This window comes from Podarcis erhardii, assembly GCF_964252035.2.
Source record: "Podarcis erhardii genome assembly, chromosome: 9".
In the NCBI taxonomy this organism is placed as follows: Eukaryota; Metazoa; Chordata; class Lepidosauria; order Squamata; family Lacertidae; genus Podarcis; species Podarcis erhardii.
The window spans coordinates 21,990,761-22,004,061 of record NC_138512.1 but is presented as its reverse complement, the minus strand read 5'-3'; the positions used below and the strand labels follow the sequence as shown (position 1 = coordinate 22,004,061).

The window sequence follows — 13,301 nt, the reverse complement described above, 5'->3', positions numbered from 1 at the left end:
TACTAGAATAAGTCTTAGGTGGCTGTGCAGATGATATTGAAAGTTTTCACTTCCATTTTTTAACTAACTGAAGATTAGTGTTATGTCCAAACCAGAACAAAGGTGGTTAACCTTAACTATGTTTTACAGGGGGGGAAACCTTCAAACCATAGTGTATGGTTTGTTTCAATATGTTTATAGCTTGTTTCAACACACCGCAGTTAAGATTAACCACAGTTTAGGATTCAACATTAAACTGTAGCAAAATCTTCCTATCTCCTCCTTGAAGCTGTGCTAGAAAACAGAGGAGAGGGGAGCATGTGAACCCAAGGCTCATTCCTGTAACAATAAACCAGTTTATCGTTATTTCCAAAGACATCTTATGGCTTAGATCCAAGAGTTCTTTTTCTCTGACAGGAGCCCGTTTCTGCTGGAAGAAGTTAATTCCATTCACTGAAGAAAACAATTGCATCAAACTCAATGGTTTTTATTCTGCCAGAATAATTTCTTTTAATTTACCAACCACTAGTCTGATATAAAGCTGAGGTTTTTGGTTTATAACCTATTGATCTACTTAGTTTATCTCCTTTGGCTTATAACTAATTCAAACTTGGGAAGATACATACTTGTATTTGGAAACACACTTCCAAATTAACCTCTACAAGTTGAATAAACTCCTAGTTCTCCAGCAACACAGTTTGGAAAAAGACCCTCTATGCAGTTTGAAAGAAGACAGATCCGAAAAGAACTTCTATTGATATGTATTAAAATAAGACTAGTGTAACATTGTTGCATTATTACATAACAATTATACCCCAAATCACATGACACTAGTAATTTAAAAAGATGTTTTAGCTCCCCAAACTGAAAAAGGGACGATATTGTATAATGATCAACTGTTAGAAGACCACATTTAAGATCACAGTACAGAATTTGCTTTAGTGTAACCCTGGATATTGCCATTTTAAATACATACAGTATTTTCAAATTCTGTATTTCATTTACTTACCATACTGGATGGCTTTTAGTGGAAACCAAAACAGAATTACTGAGTGGAAGAGGCCATTTAAACAATGAACCCAGAAAACCTAAGGGAAAACAAACATTCCTGAGAACCATTTGAGGTAAAACTAACTGTGTGAACTCTGACCTTCTTTTTATCTTTTAGTTAGATTCAGAAAATGTGTTTTTCAAACCGCCAAGAACCACCGCTAAGAACTAATATAACTGATGCATTTTCTGCCTCACAGCCCTTCATGGGTCATTTATTTATGTTTATGTTTCTCGAAAGATGCTCACTATCTTTCACTTTTAATTTTTTAGTTTTTAAAGAAATGAATGCCTTCTATAGAAAAAGCAAAGCCAAATTGTAAAACCATCTTTGTTCTACTAACTGATTATGCATTAAATTAGCATTAAGCATTACGTGTTTGTGGTTTTATTCTATATCCTAATCAGTATAACATGAGGACAGATGATAAAACAACAATTTCAAAATACAGAGTGAAAAGAAAAAAGAGAGAAACAAATTAGTTGTTGGCACACACAAACACACAGACGTTTTCTTCATTACACATTTTTTTCTATAATTGTTTCTTTTTACTATATGTGTGTTAGAAACACCTGCTAAAATGTGTCAAGTCTAGTCAAACGCAGAAACCCAGCATTTTGTACATTATATAAAAACAAAGTAAGAAGAGAACTTTTGGTAAATTCTTTCATATAATAGATACCCATGTTTTATAATCAGATATACTTTCCCAAAACATAATCTTTATTGTGTTGAACAGAAGGGCATTAATAGTTTTAAGTTGCTCAAACAACAGAAATTGAGTTGCCTGCCTCAAAAAATGTTCCACTATGTCTCCAACTTCTTTGTTACTTTTCCCAAGTAGGTAAGGTTGTATGATCCAATTTATGCCACAATACTTTAGCACATTTGAACTTGTGTTGTTCATTAACCTTTATCTCTCCTCCTTGCTATGCCATTGCCACAAGTTTTATTTGACAGAAGGCACAGGTGGATGCAAGAAAATTAGGCCTACTTTTCCATTTTCCTGACCAGTACTTATTGTTACATGCTAATCCTTTAACCTCCGTCGTGGCTCCACAAACTCTGACCCTTTTTAACATAACAAACCCATGCAACAAATGATTCCAGATCCTCTGCACATCAAGCCTGACTCAACCATTCTGTCTCCGCAGGTAGCTTGTAAGCATTTATTCAGAAAACTTACTCAAAATAAACCCAGCAAAATCAAAAGCTTTCTAAAACTAACAAAGAATTAAAACCATCACAACGGAGATACTTGCACAACTAAAAAGAATCTTCAAATATTCTGCAAAAACACTGTTTATCATATGAATATGAGAACCTAATCCGAATTTGCTAAAAGTTTGGAAAAGTTTATTTAGCTTTCACATTATTTGTTGCACTACTTGGGGCATGTTTAGTCTATATGGTTATTCTCCCATCAGAAGTACTAACCAGGCCTGACTATGAGCAACTGACTATTGACCAACAACAAAATAAATGCAAAGAACAAAAACATACTCTATGAATAAAAAACCGAGTTTGCCTTATTTGTTTTCGTTTTCTGCTCTGTGCTGATTGTTTAAGTCACTTCGACATGCTTTGTAAAAAGCAATTTTAAAAAGCTTTAAAATACGGAAGTTTAGGCCGCCCGGATACTGTTAGCCCAAAGGTAGAAAGAGGAAGCAGTCCTGACCAAAGAAGATTGGCAAACCAAGTTAATGGACTACACGGAAATGGCTAAATTAACTGGAAAGCTCAGAAATGAAGATGACAAGAAATTGAAAAAAGAATGGGAAATGTTTATTATTTACTTACAAAAGTATTATAAACAGGCTAATACATTGGCAGGATTTTAAAAATAATGTAAGAAATTTGGGGTAGAAAAATAATTTGGAGTAGAAATGATATGCAGTTGAAAAGGAAATTAAGGAATGGGGGCAGGGGGAGGAAAGTCATGGGATTTGGAGAATCCCATTTTATGGATTTGCTATTGCTTCTATCTATAGTTTTCTTTGTTTGTTGTTGTGTTTGTTTTTTATTTTTGTTATTTTTGTTGAAAAATTAATAAAAAATATTTAAAATAAAATATGGAAATTTAAATTTCAAACATTTTAAATCCAAAATACCATAGAATAAATGGGAATAAAACACAAAAAATTAAAATATGGTATCAAACATCTTAAAGAAAAAATCCTATACCACGAATGACAAATATGAAAACATGTGCCATTTTCATTTTAAATATGGTATTCAATACTTCCTCCCCACTGACAGACAGAATCCATCCGGCAGCAGAAGAAAGGAATTTGAAGTCTATTTCACCCAGTCTTGTGGTCAAGCTGCAGGCTTACCTGGCCTCCAGGACACTGCATAGTCTAGTGTCATTGTGGCTGCAAACAGCCCTGGCACAAAATTCATGTATGCTACCAGGTCCAGAGTTAAGGTGTGTTTGAGGCTTGCTGGGTCTCTACTATTTATGCAGTCGTTAAGATGGAGGGAAAAGTTAGTGCAGCATAGCAATTTGTGGATTGCATTTTTGTGACATTTGATTCAATTATTTTATAGCCTGGTGGTGATGTAAAATAATTTCATTATTAATCATATATTTAATCCTTTTTAATCATGCAGAACTGTAACAGTATGTACATTCATATGATGCTATTCTAAAGATAACTAAACTATTTTCTACCTTAGAGTTGAAATCCAGGGCATTTTGAGAAGTCTTGTATAATTCAGGGTATTTTAGCATATTTTCTTTTCGACAGGATCTCTCAAATATTCCAAGAGTCAGTGGGGGCATGGCTGTAAACATCTAACATATAAACAAAACACATCATGGGATCAATTTGTTAAGAAATCAGTGAATTTTAACAGTAATTAAAATGTCAGAATAAATAAGGTACAATATCTTACCACATTGTAAAGTCCTATGCACCATCTTTCAAACAGTATTTGTCCAGAAAATCCATTAACAAATGCAAACCATATCTGAGGAAGAAATTTTTGAAGCTAGTCAGTCTTATTTGGACACATTTGGTGTTAACTCTTAAAATGTGTTGTTAAATCTGATCAAAGTTTCAATTTCAGCAAGAAAAACAGGGGGAAATAACAGTTTAGTATTTAATTAGACTATACAATAAAACACAATTGAGGGGTCAATTCTACATCCATTTAAACTAAATTTTTAATGTGTAACAAATCACACTCACTTTAAATGAAAAAGCACTAAAGATCCTTATAAATTTAAAATATAACAATAGTAATGACTCACAAAAAGACAATTCCACTCATAAGCATACCTTACCATTGTCCATTTTTCTCTCTCTTTTGAATTCAAAATATATTATATTTATTTAAAATATGTTAGAGTACAAATATTGATATATGTTTAAAAAGAGCAAGTTAGTAAAATGAAATTAGCAACCAGTGTGACACAGACTTAGTTGTGGTCCATGTTTTGTTTAATGTCAAAGCTGTATGAATTGTTATAAATTCTCAGTTTATAAGAATGTGACTGGTTTCTGTGAACAATTTGGTCTTTTAATGCACAATATTTTGGGGGGCCACAAGGGAACCTGGTTCTAATTTTATTTTTAAAATAGTACATTTCTGATCCTCATGGACGCTGAACAGACACAAAGGAATTCAAATTGCTAAAGGATTAACAAAATGTAAGGATTATTTGATTTAAATAGGCAAGGGCCTATTAAAGTTTTCCATATACGGCGGTACCTCAGAAGTCAAACAGAATCTGTTCCAGAAGTCTGTTCGACTTCCAAAACGTTCAGAAACCAAGGTGCGTCTTCCAATTGGAAGCCCCATCGGATGTTCGGGTTCCAAAGAATGTTTGCAAACCGAACACTCACTTCTGGGTTTGTGGCGTTTGGGAGCCAAAATGTTCGACTCGCAAGGCATTCAGGATTCAAGGTATGACTGTGGATGCTCAGAGTAGTGGGATGGAAGGAGACAAACAAGGTCTCAGTGAGATGGTGTGGTTTGATTCTAACTATGCACTTTTTAAAGGCTCTGCACATGTCAACTGTGTGCCAGGCCTTTTCCACGAGGTAGGTCAGGCAGAGGCAAACTTTGCCCTCCAGATGTTTTGGGACTACAACTCCCATCATCCCTAGCTAACCGGACCAGTGGTCAGGGATGATGGGAGTTGTAGTCCCAAAACATCTGGAGGGCAAAGTTTGCCTATGCCTGAGGTAGGTGGAGAGAACGAAAGCACCACAATTCCCACATTTGTGAAAAATGTGTCCTGCTGGAGATGAAAATTAACTGATTTCCTGCTGAAGTAGCTCATGATCTTTAGAAGATGAAGCACAGTGTATATATATTTATTTTTATTCATTTTAATTATTTTAATTATGTTATTATGATGTGCCTTAGACACAATATACCATAAAACAAATATGTAAAAATGTGTGCTGCTTTCATATTAGCACCCAGTAATTAGCATTCTCGAAACTACCAGCATGAGTTTGACCAAACTGTGGGTGGCAGTGGAAGACAGGAGTGCCTGGCGTGCTCTGGTCCATGGGGTTACGAAGAGTCGGACACGACTAAACGACTAAACAACAACAAATTAGTATTTCTATTTTGAACTGGGTTTTACATATCAAAATAGAGTATGTATGTGTGTGTGTGTGTGTATATATATATATATATATATTTGCTTTCGTAGATTTTCACGGGTACAGGAATGCAGGTTTTGGTGTCCTCGGGTGTCTTCCCGTGTAAAAGTTGGGGTGTCTAGGCGACGTTTCGACGAGGTCTCACTCGTCATCTTCAGGCTGGTGCTTTCGGCTTCTTGTTACTGGAACAGAGCAGGATCTCAGTGTTTGAGTTCCTATAAATACTGTAGAGGGGGTGTGGTGTATAGCCTCCAATGTTCTGGGCAGAGAGGAAGTTCCCAGGCTAGTGTGCCTTTTCTTCTTTTGTTCCTTAATTACTTGAGAGATATCTTGAGTGATTTCTTGAGTGATATCCTGAGTACCACTTAGGTGGGTCATTAGGTGTGGATTAGTTGTTAAAGTCTTTGTGTCTTGACCTCTTGAACTTTGTGAAGAGTTTTCCTGAGAAGATGGCTGTACTGTACTTAGTTGTGCTCTGGCTTGGCTTCGTGTATAGGGGCGAGCTGTGGTTTTGTGGCTTGTGTCAGCCAAACCCAGACCCTCTCCACAGATGAATTACAGACACCATCCAGTAGCCAATCCATGGTGGCACCTCCGGATGCTGCACCCCCCTGCAATCCCTACACAGATCTGGCTGACACAAGCCACAAAACCACAGCTCGCCCCTATACACGAAGCCAAGCCAGAGCACAACTAAGTACAGTACAGCCATCTTCTCAGGAAAACTCTTCACAAAGTTCAAGAGGTCAAGACACAAAGACTTTAACAACTAATCCACACCTAATGACCCACCTAAGTGGTACTCAGGATATCACTCAAGAAATCACTCAAGATATCTCTCAAGTAATTAAGGAACAAAAGAAGAAAAGGCACACTAGCCTGGGAACTTCCTCTCTGCCCAGAACATTGGAGGCTATACACCACACCCCCTCTACAGTATTTATAGGAACTCAAACACTGAGATCCTGCTCTGTTCCAGTAACAAGAAGCCGAAAGCACCAGCCTGAAGATGACGAGTGAGACCTCGTCGAAACGTCACCTAGACACCCCAACTTTTACACGGGAAGACACCCGAGGACACCAAAACCTGCATATATATATATATATATATATATATATATATATATATATAGGGGTTGCTAATCTTCATGGACCAGTCAGTACATGTAGAATTTTGAGAAAGAGCTGTGGGCAGCAGTCATAAAATGGCTGCCATGGGGTGTGGCATAATATAAGATGGCTGCCATGGGGGCATGTAGGAGAGGCTAAGTCAGTGCAAACAGGAGCAGAGCAGGAAGAGCAAGCAGCCTCATGCACTGTGGATTTTTGATCAGATTTACTGAGACTATTCAAAGTTGGCTAGGTATGCCAAGAGGAAGTACTTGTGAGGACAGGGAGCACATTGGAGCCTGCAAACACAGTGCTGGCGACCCCGTAAAATGCACAAAAATACACACAGAATAATTCTACACTTCATAGATGGGTTTTTTAAAAGTTCACAGATCGCTCCAATTTGAAAAGAAATATTCTGGCATAGGATGCCATAATTACCTCAATAATATAAAGGACAATATTCTTGTAGAAGCAGTATAGGATGCATTTAGCAATTCTGCTATAATTCCAGGCACCATGGACCAATAGTAAGTTCTTCAAGTACTTGAACTATAAAGGATAATGGAAATAAGTTTAGGTATATGTACACAGCATCTATCACTTGAAACAACTGTCTTTTAAAAGTTCATTTATCAGTGGATTTACCTGAGCTATTGAATAATCTGAAGAATTAGCTGCTTGTAGCCCTTCATTGCCACTAATGCCAACACCAACATGTGCTGTTTGTATCATGCTGACATCATTTGCTCCATCTCCAATTGCCAGTGTTACCACTTTTACCTGCTTTTTGACCATTTCTACAACTTCAGATTTCTGAAGAGGTGAAACTCTATAAAAGAAATGTTTTGAGAAATTCCACTTTACCATTTTATTTTTCTAAATGCAAGGCAGCAAAGAAAATCACAATTACTACTGCATGCTTTTTATGTAACTTCTATGATTTCACATTACATTGGAAGCCATTGTTTTTTCATGTTGTTTTTTTTTAAAAAAAAGATTCACAAACTGAAAAAGAAATGGAGGAAACTGATTGGAAAATTGAGAAGCCAAGAGAAACCAAAATCAGTAAATTATGGTAGCCTGGCACCAGCATGAACTGAGGCCATTCTCCAAATTAGTTGGCAGGCTTTAGGAAAGCCCATCCAGTTATGGTATTGCTAAGAAATTACGATATTGTCGATCATATCACATGCAATGCAAAAGAACAAATGTTTCATATAACTATATTTTTAAGTGTAGGGTTGCCATATTTTGAAGACCAAAATGGCCATTAAAAGCAAATAAATGCAGTTTGTTCCAAATTTTACCTGGAAAAAGAGGACACATGGCATTGTAGCAGACTGTTAAAATTATGCCTCCCCCCCCCATATTGTACTTAAAAAAAAAAACCACTCCAAAAACATAGCTGTCAAGTGTCCCTTATTTGAAGGGACAGTCCCTTATTCCAGCGCCATGTCCCATTGCTGTCCCTTATTGATGGATGTCCCTTAAATGTCCCTTAAATGATGTCCCTTAAATTTCAAAGGAAGCAGCTCCTCTCCCTCCCTCCCTGCCCGCCAGGGAGGAGGGAGGCTCCAACTGTGTTGCTTGGCTGTGTTGCTCACCCAATAAGAAGTCTAAGAATGACTGGGGGGTGGAGCTTGCATGCCTTGTGTGTGGCTAGTTAATGCAAGCTGAGGGGGTTTTTGAATGCTGGACACCATTTTGTTGCACATGCTGCTGCAAACTTTGCAGTGCAAAGCCAGGCCGGGGAGCCATCTTAAGTTGAGGCTGCATAGGCCTTGTGGTGCATGTGATTCAGATTCTATTCAGTTGAACCTCTGGTTACAAAGTTGGTTGGACAGTGTTCTCAAAGCTACCAGCATGAATTTGACCAGACTGCAGGAGGACAGGAAGACTGGAACAGGTGAGGCTGCAGGTCCCTTATTTTGGCTGCTGGTCCCTTATTTTCAAATCTGTAAATTGGCAGCTATGCTACTTAATAACCTAAATTATTCAAAAAATAGAAAACACTTTTTGAGGAGCTATACATCTCAAAATTGTATGAATGCTTTGTTTTCAAGAAGAAAAAGTTTTACCTGCAACAAATAACAGCTTTACACGACAGAGCCAAATCGAGGAAATATTGCCTTACACCAAATGTCAACGCATACTTCAGTGTTTTACCATCAATAATAAGAGCAAAATCATTTTCTTTTCTCAAAGCATCACCAAGAGTGCTGCAATGATTGCTTAATGTCTCTCTTGTTGCCTGTAAAAAAAAATCACCACCAAAAATATGTATCACTTCAATTCTGTTGAACAGTTTTATACTTTTGATATACATTTATCAATTAACTATGAAACTATTATATTCTGCCTTGATGTAACTAATACATCAGTAGCTTTTAAAACAACAATGATGAATAAGGGCCACATCAGTATTGCCACAAAATAGCCAGGGAAAATAAAAATCCCACTGTAAAAGCGAGGAGACCCTCTTGGGGTGATATTTAGTGGATGACTTTTTTACCACGTACACAGGAATACTGCTATCAAGTTCAGTGGGATTACATTGATGTAACCTGTTGCCTTTTATTACAGATTCATTCATTAGCTAGGAGTATTATTACCAGTGCCTACTGACCCAGAAAGCCTCGTGATCACTGACCTACAGAAATGTAAATTCCATGATTTATAACATTTGTAGTTCTTTCATTTCCCCCATCAGATGAATGGCATTTACTATTTTAGCCATGAACCGTATGGGTGCAAGCTATCTTAAAATCAGATTCTCAGTATTCATTGGTGCTCTCCGTTTTCAGGAACTGATCAAATTATGCCATTTCAGTATAATGGGACCCACAGCAAGGAATTCAATTTTTAAGCACATCCTAGTACTAACTTTGCTGGATTTTCACTTTGTAGCGGTTCGCCCACCAGTACCTTCTATAGCACCCACAGAGCCTAGGTCTTGCCGATCAGAAGGTCGGCGGTTCGAATCCCCGCGACGGGGTGAGCTCCCGTTGCTCAGTCCCTGCTCCTGCCAACCTAGCAGTTCGAAAGCACGTCAAAGTGCAAGCAGATAAATAGGTACCGTTCTGGCGGGAAGGTAAGCGGCATTTCTGTGCACTGCTCTGGTTCGCCAGAAGTGACTTAGTCATGCTGGCCACATGACCCGGAAGCTGTACGCCGGCTCCCTCGGCCAATAAAGCGAGATGAGCGTCACAACCCCAGAGTTGGCCACGACTGGACCTAATGGTCAGGGGTCCCTTTACCTTTACCTTACTATTATGAAGAATAATGTTACGGAAATCCACAGAATTTCCAAGTATTAACTATGCCTAGCCTTTCTTCTTCTTTTTTTGCATTTTCACTTTATTGTACAACATTAACATTTTGCAATTCAAAAGTATGTCACTTAAAAGATCTTCAACATCCATGTACGGTAGGCTATTATTATTATCCCTATATTGCAGATGGGGATTGAGGAGATGAAGCTAATAGAGTAATAGCTTACCTAAGGCCACCTATAAAGTTTATTACGGAGGTGAGATTTGAATGGATGCATAGCTCTTACTCTTAGCCAATATACTGTATCAGTACTTCAATTTGTATCACTTATCACTTGCTATTTTTACATATTGCCCTTGTCTTTTTGTTCTTTTTGTATGTCATTTAAGTTCAGTAACTCAGTACCACCCTCTGGTGGCATACAAAGAGTCAGCTACACTGAATCTCAAATTAGGAAGCATCTGAAGTGAGGAGAGACGAGTCAGAGACTGGCTCGACTTTACAAGGATGCATCGCTGTCACCAACCCATATTTCTCTCTCTGATAAAATCTAGTAAAATAAACGCATGACACAACTTCATTGCATTCAGTGTTATCCTGCCCTCTCCAAGAAGAACAAGAACTGGAGCAGCAGCAAGAAAAAGCTGAATTCTTTTATTAGATGCTAACAGAGCCTAGGACTTGCCAATCATAAGGTCGGCGGTTCGAATCCCCGCCACGGGGTGAGCTCCCGTTGTTTGGTCCCTGCTCCTGCCAACCTAGCAGTTCGAAAGCACGTCAAAGTGCAAGCAGATAAATAGGTACTGCTCCGGCGGGAAGGTAAACAGCGTTTCTGTGCGCTGCTCTGGTTCGCCAGAAGTGGCTTAGTCATGCTGGCCACATGACCCAGAAGCTGTATGCTGGCTCCCTCAGCCAATAAAGCGAGATGAGTGTCGCAACCCCAGAGTTGGCCATGACTGGACCTAATGGTCAGCGGTCCTTTACCTTTACCAGGGGATATATGTGTCAGCCACATACATGCTTTTCTGCATATTGTATATTTTTAGTAATTTGATCCAAACACATACTGACGGTTTAAAGTTTTTCCAGAGACCCATGCATTGTAAATAATAGCACATAGGCATTAGCACTCCCCCCCCCCCCCACCATTATACCTACATCGAGAGAGCCTTCGTTTATGACTAGTAGCCCCATGTTCTTTCTCAAGAGTTTACATGAGTGGCCTGTTAGAAAGAAATACAATATTTTATTAAGAGAAATTAGTGTTGGTGTTTGACTTTTATGCCTGGATTTATGGGATTGTCTGCCCTTTGACCTATCCCTGCCAGCAGGGCCAGCCACCTGCACCATTGGATCTTCAATGATATTCATGTGTGCATCCTTGATAAGAATATGGGGAGTTCCCACTGCAGGGGAAGGGGGAAAGCATCTGTTTGTGAGACTCTGGGTGAGGGAGACAGTACAGTCTAATCTCTTGCTCTCTTTCTGTCATGCTGTAAAGTGGTGAGCCAGCAGGGGCGGCCATAAGGAGAACAGCTAGATGCTGTGCATCAGACCAAAAAAGGCACAAAACTGACAGAGCCATGCTCCTCTCTGAGCTAGAATCAGAGAACGCACCTCTCCAATCTCTGTCACAAATGTGATCCCGTATTCCAGAGAGTACGGGAATTGTGAAAAACATGTCTCTTAATACAGACTTGCGCTGTATTGCAAGTATTGCAGCATAAGCTGAGCATACCTCTGGTCTGATCACAGTAATGGCCCCAAAGGACACAGGGCAAACCCTGACTGACCAAACCTACCCCGTAAAGTGACCAACAACCTGATCTCCCAAACCCACAAAAGCAAAAAAGGGAGAGGGAAACAGTGACAAAAGAAATCAAACAGACACACCAGATGGAGTGGGCAAGCAAGGAGAGAGAAAAAGGTGAAGGAAGGGATCTGAAAACTCAGAAATGTGTATATCCACCTAATATAACAACCAACAACAACAACAAGAGGAGAGGACAGATATGAAACTCATGAAAAGGGCAGAGGAAAACACAGGGCACCTGAGGACCTGAAAGGACCCCAAGTACCGTATTTCTCGCACTATAAGACGTACCAGACCATAAGAAGCACCTAGTTTTTGGAAGAGGAAAACAAGAAAACAAATATTCTGAATCCCAGAAGCCAGGACAGCAAGTTCTCCTGGCTTATGGGATAGCCACGCGCAGCCTCTCCTGGGCTGGGGAGGCTGCGCGCGGCTAAGCAAGAGCTTGTAGGGGCTGGAGGGGGAAGCCCTGGCTGCTCTGCTGGCACCTGGGGTTTCCCCCGCCAGCCCCAAAGAGCAGCTCAGGAGCGTGCCACACTCCGGCAATTAACTCCAGGGACCACACATTCGCTCCATAAAACGCGCAGACATTTCCCCTTAGTTTTTAAGAGGGAAAAAGTGCGTCTTATGGAGTGAAAAATACGGTGTCTTCGACCATGGGGAGGGTCACACTGGGGGCCAGAGTAACTCCTTCTCCTGGGGAGGAGGAGAAAGGCATTCTGAACCTGGACCCTGTGAATGAATGTCTGCCGCTACCAACAGGCAAAAGATGGTTTGACACTTGTAGTCAGGCTCTCTGGATCATGCCTTCCCCAGGGAGGGGAGAGAGGGAGGGGCAGTGTGAAGAGTGTATTGCTTGCTCCTCTTTATGGTGAAGTGGCAAGAGAAAAAGCCACTTTGGGGTTAAGCTTGTGCCTTAGCAATGTGTCTACCTCAGTGGGGGGTGTAAAGGGGAGAGGAGAGGCAGCACAATGAATGGCATTATTTTTTCTTTCTCAAGCCAGAAATATCCCGTTGCTTTCTAGCTTGGCAAGGGCACCCTGTCTCTCATCTTTGCGTCCTAGCCTGTAGCCAAGAGGAAGCGCTTTCTCATAAGTGACACCTGCATCTCAGGGCACCTTAGGGTAAATGCAGGTCTAGGTCAGAAAGAGCAGCACTCACTTGTTCCCAGTACACAGATGCATATTTCTTTCCATTATTATTATTTTACTATTACAGTGGTGCCTCACAAGACGAAAAGAATCCGTTCCGCGAGTCTCTTCGTCTAGCGGTTTTTTCGTCTTGCGAAGCAAGCCCATTAGCGGCTTAGCGCTATTAGCGGCTTAGAAAAAGGGGGGGGGAAGGGGGAAAAAGTCGGAAAAACTCGCAAGACATTTTCGTCTTGCGAAGCAAGCTCATAGGGAAATTCGTCTTGCGAAGCACCTCCAAAACGGAAAACCCTTTCGTCTAG

At 39.8% G+C, this 13,301-nt stretch overlaps 1 protein-coding gene across 6 annotated transcripts in view; it reads right to left on the bottom strand.

Moving 5' to 3' along the window:
- The window catches only part of ATP8A1 (ATPase phospholipid transporting 8A1), a 75,249-nt gene that overhangs the window by 13,863 nt on the left and 48,085 nt on the right, over window positions 1–13,301 (bottom strand). For all 6 annotated transcript variants that reach the window (XM_081875662.1, XM_081875661.1, XM_081875663.1 and 3 more), the window contains 7 exons: window positions 11,197–11,261; window positions 8,844–9,016; window positions 7,411–7,594; window positions 7,204–7,314; window positions 3,929–4,003; window positions 3,705–3,827; window positions 989–1,067 (listed from right to left, as the gene is read on the bottom strand). In XM_081875662.1, the coding sequence (XP_081731788.1) occupies window positions 989–1,067; window positions 3,705–3,827; window positions 3,929–4,003; window positions 7,204–7,314; window positions 7,411–7,594; window positions 8,844–9,016; window positions 11,197–11,261 (810 nt within the window). The remainder of the gene's footprint in view (window positions 1–988; window positions 1,068–3,704; window positions 3,828–3,928; window positions 4,004–7,203; window positions 7,315–7,410; window positions 7,595–8,843; window positions 9,017–11,196; window positions 11,262–13,301) is intronic.